This window comes from Chlorocebus sabaeus, chromosome 19 (assembly GCF_047675955.1).
Source record: "Chlorocebus sabaeus isolate Y175 chromosome 19, mChlSab1.0.hap1, whole genome shotgun sequence".
In the NCBI taxonomy this organism is placed as follows: domain Eukaryota; kingdom Metazoa; phylum Chordata; class Mammalia; order Primates; family Cercopithecidae; genus Chlorocebus; species Chlorocebus sabaeus.
In genome coordinates, this window is record NC_132922.1 from 22,064,894 (window position 1) to 22,084,864 (window position 19,971).

The following is a 19,971-nucleotide window of genomic DNA, read 5'->3' on the forward strand; positions in this document are numbered from 1 at the left end:
TTGTATAGGCAGATGTAAGTACAGAGGTACTTTAGCCTCTATCATTATAGCACAAGCATCTGGAGGTTGAGGCTCAAGTTATTTATATTCAATGATATCATATGAAAGAGGCAGCTGTACTAACAGGACAGGACATATATAACCAGTGTAAATTATCAGGGTTTTCATTTCCTGCACAGATGGGTGGAAATTACTAAACAGCCTTGAGAAAACACCTGGTATTCATGGACATTTTCATACTGAAACACCAAATTGAATGGTTAGAATAAAAAATCACGATTAATTCCCACAAAACCAAAGCAAGAGTTCCATTAAATGCAGAGGGTTGTCTCATAACTGCGATTGAAGAGGCAAGTGGTAAGATGCCTGCATGCCATTTCCCTAGGCCTTGTCACACCAATCTATCTCTCTTGTTGTTGTTTTTTGTTTTGTTTTTTTGAGACTGAGTCTCGCTCTGTCACCCAGGCTGGAGTGCAGTGGCACAATCTTGGCTCACTGCAACCTCCAACTCCTGGGTTCAAGCAGTTCTCCTGCCTCAATCTCCTGAGTTGCTGGGCTTATAGGCACATGCCACCACACCCAGCTAATTTTTGTATTTGTAGTAGAAACGGGGTTTCACCATGTTGGCCCGGCTGGACTCAAAGTCCTGACCTCAAGTGATCCACCAATCTCAGCCTTGCAAAATGCTGGGATTACAGGTGTGAGCCACCACGCCCGGCCCCCTCCTTGCTTTTCTACTAGATATGCTATTGGAGCAGAGAGAAAGTAGGGACAGAACTGTAGGCAGAAGGTAATACTGCTTACTCCAGGCACACTTTAAAATAATCAGTTACGTTCTAGTCTCCTAAGAATTCAATTCTCTTATGACATAAAGTTCATTAAGAAACAGAAAGACTTGACCAGGCACGCTGGCTCACGTCTATAATCCCAGCGCTTTGACAGGCTGAGGTGGGAGGATGGCTTGAGCCCAGTTCGAGACCAGCCTGGGCAACATAGCAAGACCCCATCTCTAAAAAATAAATACATAAATAAAAAAACAAAAACAAAAACAAAGGAAGACTGGCTTGTTTACCCACTGAACAGTTTCTGAAAGAAAACATCACTCTTTTTTGAGGCAAGGTCTCACTGTCACCCAGGCTGAGCTGCAATGGCACAATCATGGCTCACTGCAGGCTCGAACTCCTGAATTCAAGCCATTCTCCCACCTCATCCTCCTAAGTAGCTGGGACCAGCCACGACACCTGATTTTAAATTTCTTAGAGAGACAGAGACCTCCTGTGTTGCCCAGGCTGGTCTCAAATGTGTGGGCTCAAGCAATTTTCTGACCTCAGCCTCCCAAAGTGCTGGGATTATAAGCATGAGCCACTGCACCCAACCAAACATCACTGTCTTGCTGGGGCTATAATCCAAACACTATTCTAACCACAACTACTTCATCTCTAAGATGCTACTAGTAGTCTGAGGAACCAGGGAATTAACATAGCTAGAGGATTTGTACCACACTGATGCATACTAAACCATGTTTCCTCAAGGAGTTTAATGTTAGACTGCTTGAACTATATTATTGGTTATTTCAACCAAATCTAAATGACATCTTAGATCTGCAAAGACTCTAAAACCAACTGGTCAAGTGAAAGAACACTGACCTGAGGAACTGGACGACACGATCTACTTAGGTTTTAGTTTCCAAACCTGTAATTAGATCATTTTTAGCTGTGATTTCCAAATTTTGATTAAAACCATCACGTGGCCGGGCACAGTGGCTCACGCCTGTAATCTAGCACTTTGGGAGGCTGAGGTGGGTGGATCACAAACAAGGTCAGGAGTTCGAGACCAGCATGGCCAATATGGTGAACCCATCTCTACTAAAAATACAAAAATTAGCCGGGCGTGGTGGCGCATGCCTGTAGGCGCAGCTACTCAGGAAGCTGAGGCAGGAGAATCACCGGAATCTAGGAGCCAGAGGTTGCAGTGAGCCGAGATCACGCCACTGCACTCCAGTCTGGGCAAGAGGGAGACTCCATCTCAAAAAAAAAAAGCCTCCATGCTTTTTGTAATTGTATCCCAAACTTAACTCCCCCTACCCACCAAATCAGGAATGTATTTATCAAAGAATGTAAATATGCAGGCAATACTGCCACCCAGTGTCCTGTCAAGTCTTAAAGAAATGAACTGGCTGGGCACGGTGGCTCACACCTGTAATCCCAGCACTTTGGGAGGCTGAGGCAGGCGGATCACCTGAGGTTGGGAGTTCGAGACCAGCCTGACAAACATGGAGAAACCCTGTCTCTACTAATAGTACAAAAAAAAATTAGGTGGACATGGTGGCATGCGCCTATAGTCTCAGCAACTCAGGAGGTTGAGGCAGGAGAATCGCTTGAACCCAGGTGGCAGAGGTTGCAGCAAGCCGATATTGCACCACTGCACTCCAGCCTGGCAACAGAGTGAGACTTTGTCTCAAAAAAAAAAAAAAAAAAAAAAAAACCACCACCACAAAAATTAGCCAGGTGTGGTGGCGCATGCCTATAATCCCAGCTACTCAGGAGGCTGAGGCATGATAATCACTTGAACCCAGGAGGCAGAGGTTGTGGTGAGCCGAGATCATACCATTGCACTCCAGCTGGGGCAACAAGAGCAAAACTCCGTCTGAAAAAAAAGAAAATTAACCACCACGTAAGTGAACATCACTGGGTTTTCCATTCCCCATTTTCTTTCTTTCTTTTTTTTTTTTTTCTGAGACGGAGTCTCGCTCTGTCGCCCAGGCTGGAGTGCAGTGGCCGGATCTCGGCTCACTGCAAGCTCCGCCTCCCGGGTTCCCGCCATTCTCCTGCCTCAGCCTCCCGAGTAGCTGGGACTACAGGCGCCGCCACCTCGCCTGGCTATTTTTTTGTATTTTTTAGTAGAGACGGGGTTTCACCGTGTTAGCCAGGATGGTCTCGATCTCCTGACCTCGTGATCCACCCGTCTCGGCCTCCCAAAGTGCTGGGATTACAGGCTTGAGCCACCGCGCCATTCCCCATTTTCAAAGATCCTCAACCCCCTCTATGAACTCTGTATGCCACTCTTCCAACTCTACATTTGAATATATATATATATACACACACACACACACATTTTTTTTTTTAAAGAGACAAGGTCTTGCTAACATTGTCCAGGTCCATCTCTCCTGGGCTTACGTGATCCTCCTGCCTCAGTCTCACAAAGTGCTGGTACAGGTATGCACCATCGTACCTGGTCCATTTGAACATTTTTGAATACACAGTTACCACTGCCATCTAAATACTAACAATAGCAGTGAATTGCTCTGAGTGGAAAGCAGTCTATGGGTTTTAGAACAGCAACACATAGCCTGCCTATTTTGGGAATAGCTAATTCAAATATGAAACTTAAGCTTTATCCCAACATAATCATCCCTTCAGCATAAATTTAAGTCCTTCACTAATACGAATGCTGCTTCAACTACAATTGAGAGGAAAGGAGATATTTGATTTCATTATTTAAGTGGAGTAATACAAATATCTCAAAAGTCCAAAACACTTAAGTTTTATTGAAAACGATAAAATACAGAAACACCAGATTCTCATTTTAAAGTAAAATTAACAGCATCTTCCAGAACATTCCTAGAACTGAACCATTCTTGTCACTTTTGAAAAACAAAGCCAAGTTCCAAATCCAAAATAATACATGAACATGCAGGTAAACATTCTTCTTATGGTTCCTGCCCCTACCTTAGTTATTTTCCTAAATTTTACATGTGTACCTTTTCAAGAAAGAGTAGCAGTTTTTTAAGTGACTAATATTTATGAGAACTGGACTTTCTTCATATTACAAAAAAACAAAAACAAAAACAAAAAACAAAAACCACACACACCCTACTCAAACTCAGATAAAATACACATTTGTTCATTAAAGCTCACCTGCTTTAGATAATTTTTTCTCTTCACACATTAGCACAGTAAGCCAATGTTTGATCCATGCTGCAAAAGCTATACAAAACGAAAAGCCCTGATAACTCCCTAGGGAAATCTTAAGGCAAAGCAAAAGCAAAACCCTTATGCTACAAAAGTAAAACAAAAAGCAGAGGCATTGGGACTGTGGAGACGGCTCAGATGAATAAGCACCACAAGGATGAAGAAAACAATTTTTGTAGAAACATATGCAAGAAGATAAAGTCCAAAAAAGAACATAAAACATCAATTATCCTGCAGAAATAATTATCATGTCAGGTAACTTGACTAGTGAAATAAGCTCTGTTTGGATTTTAATTAACAGAATCTTAATTCTCTCCTACATTTACCAGTAGTATCACAGCCTTGGGTTGGGGGCTCGTTTCTTCCTTTTCATCGTAAGACCTTGAGTCGGAGACCTGCCCAACAATTCCTGTAGAAGACAATCTTGGTGTGTTTTAGGTCCTTCTTTGGAAAGTTGTCATCTTCCTTTCCACCTAAACACTAACTCTACCTCTGGGCAGTCACTTCATGTTTTTGTGTTGCACTAGAACACATTTTTTAGCATGGAGATTTGTTTAAGGCTACAAACTTTACAAGTTGGTCCCATCAAACAATGACTACAAGGCAGAAGTTTATCAAACGGCATGAATCAAACACTTGCACATTTCGAAAGAATACAGTTTACATTCATCTCGAAATCTGAGATTAAGAAACTATTAGCTGGTTTCCAACTGCTTTCAATACTGGTTTGAAGTTTGAATAATTTTACTGTATAGATATTAAATATTTTGTTTAAATATTAAACATTAAATATTTTCCTGACTATCCAGACAGAAAGAGAAAGCAGGAACAGGCAAAGAAGTAACAGTCCAATGAACAGGCTTGTGACTTCTATGCCATCTGTAACAAGGGGAGGGATTTCAGTAAGGGTTCCAAAAACGCCTAGAAGGTGGTTTCTAAAAATTCACCTTTATGTGGCATAAGCCATTTTTTTTCTACAAAGGTATCTGATTCCTACAAAGGGGGAAGAAACCCAGAAAACAAAACTGGGGTGGTGTCCTGTTGTGATGGAAGGGCATTATACCATTACACTCATTTAATAACTTATAGTGGATACTCTGTAGCAATAAAGAAACTGTCATTTTATTTTGCCCTATCAGCCCCTGCCACACAGAAGAGCTCTTCCTGAGAAACTACAAATTTCAAACCTGGCTATCCTCAAAGGACACCTGAAGCCTGGTTTAGGTACTCAAGAAGATGAAGGCTTCCTGCTAGCAGGAAGCAATTCTCCACTACCTTTTAGGCTTACTGCACCAAGTCTCAGCACCAGTCAAATTGGCTGTTTCAGTAAACCTCAATGTCACCTGCTCATATATTTTCAGCTAATCATTCACTGTTTTCTAAATTAACATTTAAAAGTAACTTGCTGGCTGCGCGCCGTGGCTCACGCTTGTAATCCCAGCATTTTGGGAGGCTGGGGTGGGCAGATCACCTGAGGTCAGGAGTTCGAGACCAGCCTGGCCAACATGGCGAAACCCGGTCTCTATTAAAAATACAAAAATTAGCTGGGCGTGGAGGCGGGCACCTGTAATCCCAGCTACTCAGGAGGGTGAGGCAGGAGAATTGCTTGAACCCGGGAGGTGGAGGTTGCGGTGGGAAAAAAAAAAAAAAAACTTGCTGATACAAGTATAACTTTTTAAAAAATTACTAAAGTTATCAATGCTGGGTTTAGTTGACCAAGCACTTCCTTAGGATGAACTAAAGGATGCTTCTCCCATAGGCAAATTGCAGATGGGTTACATAAGTCTTTTAACTATCATTGAAAGTCAATTAATTTGTAAACATTACTGAATAACTGGGCTTATCAATTACGCAAGGGAAACCAAGGAGTAACAGTGGCACAAGGCAAAAAAGCCTTGAAGGAAAAACTTTCTCTATTATTTTCATAGTCAAAGAGGAGAGCCACAATACTATTGGCTATCAACGAGCTATATTGAATTGATAACTAAATTACAAGTTGCTAAGAAATTAGATTTCTTAGCAACAGGCTTAAGCTACTGCTCTCTTCCCTCCTCCCCAATTAGATATAGTCACCACTGTAAACAGCTCATATCTACACACTGTGACTTAACTGTCAGGATACAGCTGTAGTAGGAGCATCCTTCTTAATCATCTTTTTTTAATTCAAGGAGAATATTCTCCAAGTGTCTGAATAGTTTAGACAATGTGATATATGATTTAAGTCACCCTTACACATACAGCTTCTATACTTGTCTTTGAAGAGGCTGTAATCTTCGAAGAAACTGTAAACCAACATTCCTTTAATAAGCCCCACAGAAAACTGCTTTTCCCTTGAGACAAACTTCCTTGGCAAAAAGTTGAAGTCAATAAATGGCTACCCAAAATGAGAGTCCCACCCCCAAATCACAGGTGGCGATATTATTACACCCGTTTCATAAAACTTTCAAGTCCCTATACTATGCAAAGAGTCTCATAACTGAACACAGGATTCTTCTAACATTTGACAACTTTAGTGTAGAAATTGGTTTCTAGAGTTCCATCTCTTCTTCTGTGCTAGTAGCTGTCTCCAAACTATTATAAAGAGACATCCCTGGTTGCCGAGGTTCCAAGAACAGTTCAGTTCTCTGAGGGAAGGCAGTGCCAGCAGCTGCATGCTTAGCTTGGCTCTCTCCTGTATAGTTCTTAGTATTAGAGGATGGCTTTGGCTTATCAGAAAGGAGTTCAGGGAGGGGTTTCCAGAGAACAAGCTCCATGGAAGGACGGCTCCTAAGACATAAAATACAGACTTTTATCAAAAAATTTTAGGACATGAAAACAAAAGCTATAGGTTGAAAAGCCAACATTACCTAATACCTTAAGGACTGATGGTAGCAAAACAGGAGATTTAGAACACACAAACTGATCTTTACTTTCTTCTTCTTTTTTTTTTTTTTAAAAGAGATGGGGTCTTGCTGTGTTGTCCAGGGTGGAGTACAGTGGCAGTCATAGCTCACTGCAGCCTTTAACTCCTGGACTCAAGTAATCTACCCACTTTAGCCTTCCCAGTAATTAGGACTACAGGCACATTACCACCATGTCTGGCTCCAACTGATCTTTAGAAACGGCCCTCAAATACATAACATTGCACACTTCAACATGTATATCTAACCAAATCAAGTGGATGTCATGATGCTGTGATGGGAAGTATCTAAAAATCCAATGTGAAAACATAGAGCCCTTGATTGTTAGAAATTTTTTAAAACTGTGGTTAATATTAGATGTAGGCAGCTAGCTTATACTAAATCATTATAAATGAAAAGGAAACACTGGACAAACATGCTGAAAGTATCTCAGGTGCCTTTTAGTACAGGTACAAAGTATACTGCTTTATGGGTCAGGCATGGTGGTTCGTGCCTGTAATCCCATCACTTTGGGAGGCCAAGCCAGGCAGACGGTTTGAGCCCAGGAGTTTGCAACCAGCCCGGGCAATGTGGTGAACCCTGTCTCTACAAAAAATACAAAAATTAGCTGGGTGCCTGTAGTCCCAGCTACTCGGGAGGCTGAGGTGGGAGGATCACCTGAGCCTGGGAGGTCAAGTCTGTGGTGAACTGTGATCATGCCACACTACACTCCAGCCTGGGTGACAGAGTGAGACCCTGTCTCAAAACACAAAACAAAGCAAAACAAAACAAGCTTCACAGTTAAGGCAAAATGACTATGTTATACACACACTGTGGCAGCGATGGTGTCTGGGCCCAAAGAGGAAGCAAAAATAAAACAAAACAATGAAATACCCCCAAAGGCTAGCTTCTGGAAAACTACCAAAAGCAGAAAGTGCTATGTTTTAGGCTGGAGGGTAACATGACCAGCTTACTTACGGCTATTTACCCACCCTTAGGGCTGGGTAGTTAATTATAAGCTCAAGATAGGACCCTAATGCAAAACCTCTGTGATAAGACCAAATAGCAGCTGAACTTCTAGCACAAATCATCTCCCCCTGTATCCAAAGGTAATAATGCCTCATCTATCTGGCCTCACTGAGACTGGTGTCCTAAGAGGTTTTTTCAGATACCTGAAACTTGCCCTCATTGGGTACCAACTCCATCTAAAGTCTTTCCTAGGCAATACCTAAATGGCACTTTATAACCAACTTCCCTACTATTTTACATAGTTAATAATGACAATTTGAGATCACGGAGGCTTCAAGGACTACAGGATTACAGGGCTGGGCTAATCATTACTCACAGGCCCCAGGCCACTTTACTTTTTAGGTTATTGTGTTTGCTTTCCAGGTTCCTCTCTTGTCCTCACAGTGTAGTCACAGCTCCCTGTTAGGAGTTTTGTTTGTTCTGCTCTCATTTGCTGTTTCTGCTTCTACTCTGATGATCTAGGAAACCAGATAACTGAGCTCATAAACTGTGTTTAGATTAAAAGCAAAACAGCTCTGCTAAAGGCCTGGAAGGACTATGCTAATGAGCCAAGAATATGAGCTTTGTTTTGCAGTCTTTGCAGTAACTACTTTCACTGATGGGCCACTTTTTTTTTGTTTCCTAGGCCTCAATGTTGTTCCTGGGTAATTTAGAAAGCCGGGTAAACAGGAGCCTTTGAAATGTGGTTCCTATATCCTATCACAAGAACTTGAGAGAGTGGGCTCTCTTGCCAGTCATCCCATTTCCAAATAGCAGACTACAGTCCATTTTAGGTCTTCAAAGGAACGAAAGAGTAAGTAGGCAAGGCAGCCACTTCCCCGTACTTCAAACTTCTGCTTGTAAAGCACTTTGCTCAACCCAATGAACTAGGAAAAAGCCAATCTCCGATTGCCTGGTGATCAGGAGATAAAAAGAGCTGACGAGGACAGGATGGGCAGAATCTAGACACTGGGTTTTCCCTGAAAGATCATAAATAAATAGAAATCAGGTACCAAAACTTACATAGACTCAATCATTTTCTTTGTAAAACCTTCATCAAATTCCCTCTTCAAACCTGTTTTCATGGTATCAGAAAGGACAAGACTGGGGAGATGGTTAACATTTCTGTCAGCTTCAACTTCTTCATCTTCATCAATTATCCTAAATCAATTAAGGCATCAGCAGAAGAAAAAATATTTAGACAAGCTATTATATATTCTAGTATTTAGACAAAATTTTAAAAATAAAAAAGGATAAAAGCAGTAAGTAATACAGCAATAGACTAAGCAAAAAATGAGGCTATACCTGAGTATAAAAGGTATACTCAGGCCGGGCGTGGCAGCTCACACCTGTAATCCCAGCACTTTGGGAGGCTGAGGCGGGCAGATAACCTGAGGTTAGGAGTTGGAGAAGAGCCTGGCCAACATGGTGAAATCCCATCTCTACTAAAAATACAAAAATTTGTCGGGTGTGGTGACACATCCCTGTAATTCAGCTACTCAGGAGGCTGAGGCAGGAGAATCACTTGAACCCAGGAGGTGGAGGTTGCAGTGAACCAAGATCGTGCCATTCTACACCAGCCTGAGCAACAGAGCAAGACTCCGTCTCAAAACAAAAAAACCCATACTCGGGGGGTTGTTCAACATTTCATTTAACAAAAAAGTTTTACATATAATCAAATCTGAATGTTTTTCAGAGAATTATCACATAAACCAAAATTAATATTCAGAGACAGGAAGTGAAAACACTTCGCAGTTCTATGAGAATTCACTTTAAAAGCACATACTTCATGGCCGGGCACGGTGCCTCATGCCTGTAATCCCAGCACTTGAGAGGCCGAGATGGGCAGATAACCTGAGGCCAGGAGTTCGAGACCAGCCTGGCCAACATGGTGAAACCCTGTCTTTACTAAAAATACAAAAATTAGCCAAGTGTGATGGCAGGCACCTGTAATCCCAGCTACTCAGGAGATTGAGGCAGGAGAATTGCTTGAACCTGGGAGGCGGAGATTGCAATGAGCCAAGATCGCACCACTGCACTCCAGCCTGAGTGACACAGCGAGACTCTGTCTCCAAAAATAAAAATAAAAATACAAAAAAAATTAGCCAGGTGTGGTGGCAGACACCTGTAATCCCAGTTACTCAGGAGGCTGAGGCAAGTGAATTGCTTGAACCTGGGAGGCAGAGGTTGCAGGGAGCTGAGATGGTGTCATTGCACTCCAGCCTGGGGGACAGAGCGAGATTGTTTCAAAAAAAAAAAAAAAAGGCTACAGTATACTGGCCCACCACAGTAGCTCACGCCTGTAATCCCAGCACTTTGGGAGGCTGAGGCAGGCGGCTTGATTGAGCCCAAGAATGCACGACCAGCTTGGGCAACATGGTGAAATCCCGTCTCTATAAAAGACACAAAGATTAGCCAGGGCTGGTGGTGCATGCTTGCAGTCCCAGCTACTTGGGAGGCTGAGGGGGGCAGATGTGTTGAGCCTGAAAGGTCAAGACTGCAGTGAGCCACTGCACTCCAACCTGGGTGACAAAGCAAGACCCTGTCTCAATTAAAAAAAAAAGGGGGGGCGGGTTGGCTCACGCCTGTAATCCCAGCACTTTGGGAGGCTGAGACGGGTGGATCACCTGAGGTTATGAGTTTGAGACCAGCCTGACCAACATGGAGAAACCCTGTCTCTACCAAAAATACAAAATTAGCTGGGCTTGGTGGCGCATGGCTGTAATCCCAGCTACTCGGGAGGCTGGGTCAGGAGAATTGCTTGAACCCAGGAGGCGGAGGTTGCACTGAGCCAAGATGGCGCCATTGCACTCCAGCCTAGGCAACAAGAGCAAAACTCCATCTAAAAAACAAAACAAAACAAAAAACAAAACAAAAAAAAAATATGATTTGAATTCTCTGACTTACAGTCTTTCTGAGAGATTAAGGATCAAGGTATCACCAAATGATAAATAGAATTAGCTTATATGAGCAGAGATATTACAAGGAAACAGCATAAAACCAGCTATATACACTGCCCAGTTACCTGTCCTCAATCTCTTGAAGCTTCCTTCGGGCAACTTCACACTGTGGTTCTCCAGTTGTCTGATCCATTTCTTCACAAATAACATCTAATATCCCAGGTACGGAAAGGCCACTAATGCAGGGATTTACTCCATGCCCCTCTACATCCTGATGTGCACAAAGAATCCAGTCATTAGGACCAGCACAGAGCTCTGCTTCAGTTATCCTTTTCTTTCTTACTGGACAACTGAAAAACAGAAAAAAAATTCAATGAAAATCCCAACTAATATAAATGAAACATTTATCATTCCTATCTCCAATCAAATTTTTATATTTAAAAAACTAACTTTTTTGACAGTGTGTGATTACAAGATGGAAAATACTGCATTTTTTTCCTGCTATTCTCACAGTCACACTGAACTGCTTTCTTCTACTGCTCTTTGCCAAATAAAGATGCACCTGCAAGATTTTGCCTGTTCAGACAGTTAGGTGTTCAATGTGGGACCTTAAAGTCATTCCTGCTTATTTGGCTCTGGAAAGGGCAAGTGGGAAGTAAAGAAACCAAAAGTTGGCTGGGCGTGGTGGCTCACACCTGTAATACCAGCACGTGGAGTGGCTGAGGTAGGAGGATCACCTGAGCCTACAGTTCAAGACCAGCTTGGGCAATATAGTGAGACACTAAATCAAACCATGAATGAATGAATGAATGAAACAAAGAAACCAAAACTCAGCAATTCAGCATATTTTGTCATACTGCTACTGCTCCATCAAACATATAGGGAGATGGTCTGGCAGCCATTCTATATTCCCTTAGGGCAAAAATGTACATCTCATGAGGTTTGTTCAAAGTATTAATATTACAGGTGTAGGGGACAGCGTTCATTTCTTGGTCCCCTTCAAAATGTCAGAGGCTCTATCAGTGTCCAACCAATAGTGGGGTCCAATTTTCTCCCACTTTGCAACATAATGTCTTCACATCCTAAACAAATTCGTACTTCATAGAAACTTTAGAATTCATCAAATCCTTTTTTTTTTTTTTTTATTTGGAAACTAGGACCTAGAAAAACTAACCTGGCTTCTCCAAAGTGTCACAGTAAAGTAATGAGTTGCATCTTGAGGAAAAAGCAGAATAAGGCAAGTGTGGTTGTGTGTGCCTACAGTCCCAGCTACTTGGGAAGCTGCGGAAGGAGATCACTTGAGCCCAGTGTCTGAGACCAGCCTGAGCAACACAGTGAGAGAGTCCACATCCCCAAAAAGCAAAATAAATCTAAAGGGAACAGGTAATTTCCCCACACGATCTAACAATTCCACTATAAAATGCAAATGAGTTTAACAGCTGGGTTCTGCACTCTGACCTCCAACAACATGATTTAGGCTAAGTTATTTCATGCCTGTAGGTTCACCTTCTAAATAGAGATCGATGATAATTAAGTCCCAAAGATAATATGATAGCACATTTCTGGGCATTAGACATCCAAATGTCTCATCCCACCTCCTCCCAAGGCCTCAACTTCTCCATTTGTAAATTAAAGATGGTTAACTTTTTAAGCCAATAGTTTCTATACTTTAAACTTTTTATTTATTTAGGCATCTATAATAACATCTTAAGAGAGAACCCCAAAAGATAAAAGCAAAAAGTTTCCTGTGTTATACACAGTAATCCCAAGGCAATAAGGAACAGAAATATTTTCTGGTCAGTGGGTCTCACTGCAACCTCCGCCTCCTGGGTTCAAGCAATTCTCCTGCCTCAGCCTCTGAGTAGCTGGGACTACATGCACGTACCACCACGCCCAGCTGATTTTTGTATTTTTAGTAGAGAAGAGGTTTCACCATGTTGGCCCAGCTGGTCTCAAACTACTGATCTGAGGTGATCTGCCTGCCTCGGCCTCCCAAAGTGCTAGGATTACAGGCATGAGCCACTGCGCCGGACCCAGTGATTTTTAAACTAAGGGAACTTTCAAATCTAATGTTTTATAAATCAATGTATCAACAAGTTTAGAAAATCCAAAGTGTCCAATGGCAAAAAAAAATCATACACAAAATTAAAAGACAAAGGATAAATTTGAAGAAAACAAGTGCAACACACATAAACCCCTAACTTCCTTAATAAAGATTTCCTGGCAGGACGTGGTGGCTCACGCCTATAATCCCAACACTTTGGGAGGCCTAGGGGAGCGAATCACAAGGTCAGGAGATAGAGACCATCCTGGCTAACAGGTAAAAATGCAAAAAATTAGCCAGGCATGGTGGCATGCACCTGTAATCCCAGCTACTCGGGAGGCTGAGACAGAAGAATCGCTTGAACCCAGGAGGCGGAGGTTGCTACAGTGAACCCAGATCGTGCTACCGTACTCCAACCTGGGCAACAGAGTGAGGATCCGTCTCAAAAAGAAAAAAAAAATTTTCTATAAATAAGTAAGAAAAAGATCAATAAGCCAATAGAAAATATGCATAAACAGCCAGACGAAGTGGCTTGCGCCTGTAATCCCAGAACTTTGGGAGGCCCAGGCGGGTGAATCATGACGTCAAGAGATCAAGACCACCCTGGCCAACATGGTGAAACCCCGTCTCTACTAAAAATACAAAAATAAGGTGGGCCTGGTGGTGCACGACTGTAGTTCCAGCAACTTGGGAGGCTGCGGCAGGAGAACCACTTGAGCCCGGGCGGTAGAGGTTGCAGTAAGCCAAGATCACAGCTCTGCACTCCAGCCTGGCGGCAGAGTGAGAGTCCATCTCAAAAAAAAAAAAGAAAAAAAGAAAAAAAAGAAAAGAAAAGATGTTCAATATCACTTATAATTAACAAATATAAATTAAAACAACAATCTAAACTTCTTTAACCTTTTTAACTATAAAATTCTACACATGTAAAATTACATCAAACATATAGCTTAACAAATAATTACAAAACAAACAATAATGACAATGTAATTTAAGACACAGAATAGGCCAGGCGCAGTGGCTCATGCTTGTAATTCCAGCACTTTGGGAGGCCGAGGCGAGCAGATCACAAGGTCAGGAGATCGAGACCATCTTGGCTAACATGGTGAAACCCCGTCTCTACCAAAAATACAAAAAATTATCACACACCTGTAGTCCCAGCTACACGGGAGGCTGAGGCAGGAGAATCACTTGAACCTGGGAGGCAGAGGTTATGCTGAGGGAGCCGAGATTGTGCCACTGCACTCCAGCCTGGGCAACAGAGCGAGACACCATCTCAAAAAAAAAAAAAAAAAAAAAGGCTACAGTATACTGGTCTGGCACAGTAGCTCACGCCTGTAATCCCAGCACTTTGGGAGGCCGAGGCAGGCAGATCACTTGAGGTCAGGAGTTTGAGACCAGCTTGGCCAACATGGCACAACCCTTTCTCTATTAAAAATACAAAAAATTGGCCGGGCGCAGTGGCTCATGCCTGTAATCCCAGCACTCTGGGAGGCCAAGGCAAGAGGATCATCTGAGGTCGGGAGTTCCAGACCAGCCTGATCAACATGGAGAAACCCTGTCTCTACTGAAAATACAAAATTAGCCAGGCAAGGCGGCACATGCCTGTAGTACCAACTATTTAGGAGGTACAGCCGGAGAACCACTTGAAGCTGGGAGGCAGAGGTTGTGCTGAGTGGAGATTGCGCCATTGCACTCCAGCCTGGGCAACAAGAGTGAAACTCCATCTCAAAAAAAAAAAAAAAATTAGCTGGGCATGGTGGTATGCTCCTGTAATCCCAGCTACTTGTGAGGCTGAGGCAGGAGAATCACTTGAACCTGGGAGATAGGGGTGGCAGTGAGCTGAGCCTGTGCCACTGCACTCTAGCCTGAGCAACAGAGCAAAACGGGGGGAAAAAAACAAAAGAAAAGATATAGAATACAGCCAGCATCCCAAAATGGTAATCTAGTCTTGCTCTGTTGCCTAAGATGGAGTGCAGTGGCACAATCTTGGCTCACTGTAACCTCTGCCTTCTCCTCCTGCCTCAGCCTCTGGGGTGTCTGGGATTACAGGCACGCACCACCACACCAGCTATTTTTTTGTATTTTAGTAGAGACAGGGTTTCGCCATGTTAGCCAGGCTGGTCTCAAACTCTCGGGCTCAAGAAATCCACCTACCCTGGCCTCCCCAAGTGCTGTGATTACAGACATGAGGCACTACGCTGGATGCCAAATCAGGACTTTAATGTGGATGCCTAATGATCCTAATGGTCCCAATTTACATTTCTACCCATGTTTAAGAGTTCCTGGTGCTTCACATGCATCCCAATATCTGGAGGTAGAGTGGCATCTCATTGTGGCTTTAATATGCATTTCCCTGAAGATAATGAGGTTGAACACTTTTTTATTTGGTTGTTCTTGGATATTATCTTTGAGAAATCTTTTTACTTCTTATTCTTTTTTTGAGACAGTCTCACTTTGTTACCCAGGCTGGAGTGCAGTGGCACAATGTCGGCTCACTGCAACCTCTGCTGCCCAAGTTCAAGCGATTCTCCTGCCTCAGCCTCCCGAGTAGCTGGGATTACAGGCACCTGCCACCACGCCTGACTAATTTTTGTATTTTTAGTACAGACCAGGTTTCATCATATTGGTCAGGCTAGTCTTGAACTCCTGACCTCGTGATCCACCTGCCTCGGCTTCCCAAAGTGATGGGATTACAGGAGTGAGCCACCGCGCCTGGCCTTACTTCTTTTTCTATTAGACTGCCTGTTTATGAGATGTAATTTTTCATGTATTAGTTAGGCAGCAATCCCAAAGTTTAAAAATACACTTGTGTTGAGAAGATGTTAATGGGCATATAAATTTGCAAAAACTCACATTCAAACTTTAAAATGCACACACTTTAAGACCCAGCAATTCCGCATCAAGGAAACCATTCATATACTTCCAAACATATACAAAGAACTTCAAAAGAATGGTCAGGGTAGATTTGTAATAGCAAAAGATTAGAAAATAACTTAGAAATCCATCAATAGGAAATTGGTTAATTATCTATACCAAGTCCCACAACAGAATTCCACACAACTGGCCGGGCGCGGTGGCTCACACCTGTAATCCCAGCACTTTGGGAGGCCGAGACGGGCGGATCACAAGGTCAGGAGATCGAGACCATCCTGGCTAACACGGTGAAACCCCGTCTCTACTAAAAATACAAAAAATTAGCCGGGCGTCATGGCGGGCGCCTGTAGTCCCAGCTACTCAGGAGGCTGAGGCAGGAGAATGGCGTGAACCCGGGAGGCGGAGCTTGCAGTGAGCCGAGATCACGCCACTGCACTCCAGCCTGGGTGACAGAGCAAAGACTCCGTCTCAAAAAAAAAAAAAAAAAAAAAAAAAGAATTCCACACAACTATTTTTTTGTTTGTTTTTTGAGACGGAGTCTCACTCTATTGCCCAGGCTGGAGTGCAACGGCGTGATCTTGGCTTACTGCAACCTCTGCCTTCCGGGTTCAAGCAATTCTCCTGCCTCAGCCACCTGAGTAGCTGGGATTACATGCACACACGACTACCCACAGCTAATTTTTGTATTTTAGTACAGACAGGGTTTCACCATGTCGGCCAGGCTGTTCTCAAACTCCTAACCACCTGATTTGCCCTTCTCAGCCTCCCAAAGTGCTGGGATTACAGTGTGAGCCACCACGCCTGGCTTCCACTCAACTATTTAAAGAGAAATTATGTAAACCTCTATGTGTTGATATGGAACAAGCTACAGAAGAGTAAAATGAAAAGATCAATGTGTTGCACAGTGTGAACCATATTTTCCTACGAATGTAAAAAAATAGCCACTGCACTCCAGCCTGACAGAATCAGACCCTGTCTCCAACAAAAAAAAAAAGAAAAAGACTTGAAAACTTGGTAAATTTTTAGATTATCATCTAAAGGAGACACAGAAAACAGGTAACGGGTTATCTCTGGTGGGGAAAACTAGGGGTGTGGAGTAAAAGACTTTAATACAGTCTGGTGTGACAGTTCACACCTGTAATCCCAGAGCTGGGAGGATTGCTTGAGGCCAGAAGTTCATGACCAGACTGGTCAACATAGTGAGACACCATCTCTACAAAAATTTTTTTAAAAAATTAGCTCAGCGTGGTGACAAGTCTGTAGTCTCAGCTATTCAGGAGGCTAAAGCTGAAGGATCATTTTGAGCCCAAGGAGTTTGATGCTGCAGTGAGCTGGGATAACACAACTGCACTCCAGCTTGGGTGACAGAGACCCTGACTTAAAAAAAAAAAAAAAAGACTTAAAAAAAAAGACTTTTCAGGCTGGGGCGGCTCAGGCCTTAATCCCAGCACTTTAGGAGGCCGAGGCGGGCGGATCACGAAGTCAGAAGATCGAGACCATCCTGGCTAACACGGCGAAACCCCGTCTCTACTAAAAAAACAACTACTAAAAAAACAAACAAACAAATACAAAAAAATAGCCAGGCATGGTGGCAGGCGCCCGTAGTCCCAGCTACTAGGGAGGTTGAGGCAGGAGAATGGGATGAACCTGGGAGACAGAGTTTACATTGAGCCGACATCAGCCTGGGAGACTCCGTCTCAAAAAAAAAAAAAAAAAAAAAAAAAACCAACAACTTTTCAATATGTACTTTTTATTTTACTTTGCGCATGTAACATTAACATAGCTCAAAATCCAAACATTACAATTTGTTACAGAGCGAAAAGTTTCCCTCTGACCTGCCACTGTTACTTTCTCTAAAAGACAACCAGTGTCACTAATTCCTGTGTCTCTTTCCAGAGACACTCATCTAATGTTTCACCTTTTCACTTAAACAAGTAATTTAGACTACAACATGGGTTCAATTAACGGTGACCATAGAGTGAATAAACAACCACTGAAACTTACTCATCATCCTCCTCCTCTCGCTTGTGTTTCTTTTTACAGTGAACAGAAACACTGTTGGAACAAACAAAAGTCAGTCAATTCAGAAATGTACTTGAGCTTGTGCTTTCAGGATCCTCTTTCTTGCTCCAATAATCTTGCTCATCCCCACACACCAAACGTCCCTTTCTGAGCCTAGTGGGATGGGTACAAATCACAGGTCAGTCGGGTAACGGTGGGCTGCCCCGACATAACTGGGCACTGAAATCTCAACTTGTCGTTTTGTCAAGGTGGAAGAACAAACGAGGGAAAACGTCCTCGGGGCAGGCGCTGTGCTAAGCACTTTATTTGCATAATCTCACTGAGAGGACCCGTTTCAGTCCCATGCTCGGCATACTTTGCAGATGAGACACTGAAAGTTGTCACTAACAGCGGCCGCGCCGAGGGGGCACCCAGACCGAGTCGCCCAGGTTCCAACTGGAAGTCTCACTTCTCGGGGACACAGTCGGGCCGAGGTTCGGACCGGACTCCTGGGCTGTGCGACCCCAGGCGACTTACAGTTAACGTCTCTGGGGATCAGTTTCTTCATCTGTAAACTGGGCTGCGAAGCTCCCGCGGAGGGCCGTAGGGAGGGAAAGTCAAGAAGCCCCGGCGCGGAGTCCGCGCCCCTGCCCGTGCCCGCCGCGAGGGGCGCCCAGCCTGCCCGCCCTCCCTGAGCCCGACGGGCTCCTCACCGTCCGCGCGCCGCACTCCCGGCGGGGCTGCTAGGGACTGCGCGGGGTCCCGACCGCGGGGCCAAGTCGGCGCCGTCAGCCCCTGGCGGGAAGGCCCGGCCGGGGAAGGCCGGCTGCGGCGGCGGCTGCAGGAAGTCCGAGCTGCCGCTCAGAGGGAGGCCGCTGAAGGGCCGGCCGAGCGTAGCCATAGCCGGCGAGACTAGGAAGCTGCGACGGCGGCCTCGGCCGCCCGCGTCCCCAGGCCCGGCAGCTGCAGCCACAGCGACTGCCGAAAGGCGCCAGCCTCCGATCCCGCTCTCGACCCCACGTCACGCCTTCTAGAACCCTCCACCTCGGGCCGCTCAGGGGCATGCCGGGATTTGTTGTGTGTAGCGGGCCGCTGCCGCGAGGGATGCCGGGATTTGCAGTCCTTCCAGACTACAAACAAAATGGCTGTCTCTCGACCTCTTAGCCGGGGCTATGTGTTGATATGGAACAAGCCACAGAAGAGTAAAATGAAAAGATCAATGTGTTGCACAGTGTGAACCATATCTTCCTACGAATGTAAAAAAAGGGTGGCTCTGGCTGACCAAGAGTATGACCTAGGTTCAAATCCTCACTCCGCAAGTTTCGTACCTCAGTTTCCACAGTGGTAAAATGAGATAATAATAGTACATATAATCATGGAGTTGATGTGTGGAGTACATGAATTTAAACATCTAGAGCCAGGGCTGGGCGGTGGCTCAGTCCTGTAATCCCAGCAATTTGGAAGGTGGAGGCAGGAGGATCTTTTGAGTCCGGGAGACCCTGTCTCAAAACAAAAACAATCTAGAGCCCTGAGAGCAGTGCCTGACGTACAATACACACTCATTAAGTATCAGTTATTAATATAAGTGAATCAATAAAAATGTAACAATTTTAATAGAAATGAAGTTGGTGGTGCCTTAGAACAGCATGGAAGATAAGTAAAAACCTCATTTGCTGGCTGGGTGCGGTGACTCAAGTCTGTAATCTTACCACGTTGGGAGGCCAAGGTGGGTGAATCACTTGAGGTCAGGAGTTCAAGACCAGTCTGGCCTACATGGTGAAATCCCGTCTCTACCAAAAATATAAAAAATTAGCCAGGTGTGGTGGTCTGTGCCTGTAATCCCATCTACTCGGGAGACTGAGGCAGGAGAATCACTTGAACCCGGGAGGCGGAGGTTGCAGTGAGCCGAGATCGCACCACTGTACTCCAGCCTGGGTAACAGAGTGAGACTCCATCTCAAATGGCTAGACCCTATCTCAACAACAAAAAAATAAAAATTAGTCAAGCGTGGTGGTGCATGCCTGTAGTCCCAGCTACTCGGGGGGCTGAGGTGAGATGATCGCTTGAGCCCGTGAGTTTGAGGTTCCGGTGAGCTATAATTACACCACTGCACTCCAGCCTGAGTGACAGAGCAAGACTTTGTCTCAAAACACACACACACACACACACACACACACACACACACACACACACAAGTAAATCAGGACTTAAACAAAAACAAAAGCCTCAGAGCACTTGTGAGAGGTATTGGCAAGCCTTCCAGTCTCTTTGGGGCATTCAAAGGCAGCATCTCC

The 19,971-nt window shown here is 44.1% G+C and overlaps 1 protein-coding gene across 2 annotated transcripts; it reads right to left on the reverse strand.

Annotated features, from left to right (window-relative positions):
- Positions 1–3,527: 3,527 nt before the first annotated feature.
- CCDC117 (coiled-coil domain containing 117) lies at positions 3,528–18,738 on the reverse strand. Of its 2 annotated transcripts, none has more exons than XM_007975270.3 (5): positions 18,391–18,738; positions 17,681–17,731; positions 10,884–11,108; positions 8,882–9,019; positions 3,528–6,737 (listed from the first exon to the last, which is right to left on the reverse strand). In XM_007975270.3, exons 1-5 carry the CDS (start codon positions 18,576–18,578, stop codon positions 6,500–6,502), a joined length of 840 nt encoding a protein of 279 aa, XP_007973461.3. In that variant the 5' UTR covers positions 18,579–18,738; the 3' UTR covers positions 3,528–6,499. The 2 variants fall into 2 exon arrangements, with proteins under 2 accessions (XP_007973461.3, XP_007973463.1); XM_007975272.3 differs by lacking the exon at positions 18,391–18,738 and adding an exon at positions 18,215–18,365.
- Between the last annotated feature and the right edge of the window lie 1,233 nt (positions 18,739–19,971).

Bases quoted from the DNA above. Each gene is read 5' to 3' on its own strand.
- CCDC117 (XM_007975270.3), bottom strand. From the start codon at position 18,578: ATGGCTACGCTCGGCCGGCCCTTCAGCGGCCTCCCTCTGAGCGGCAGC. The intron at 17,732-18,390 runs GTGAGGAGCCCG...TTGTTCCAACAG, and splicing joins GGGAGTGCGGCGCGCGGACG to TGTTTCTGTTCACTGTAAAA. The intron at 11,109-17,680 runs GTAAGTTTCAGT...TCTGTTTTTCAG, and splicing joins CGAGAGGAGGAGGATGATGA to TTGTCCAGTAAGAAAGAAAA.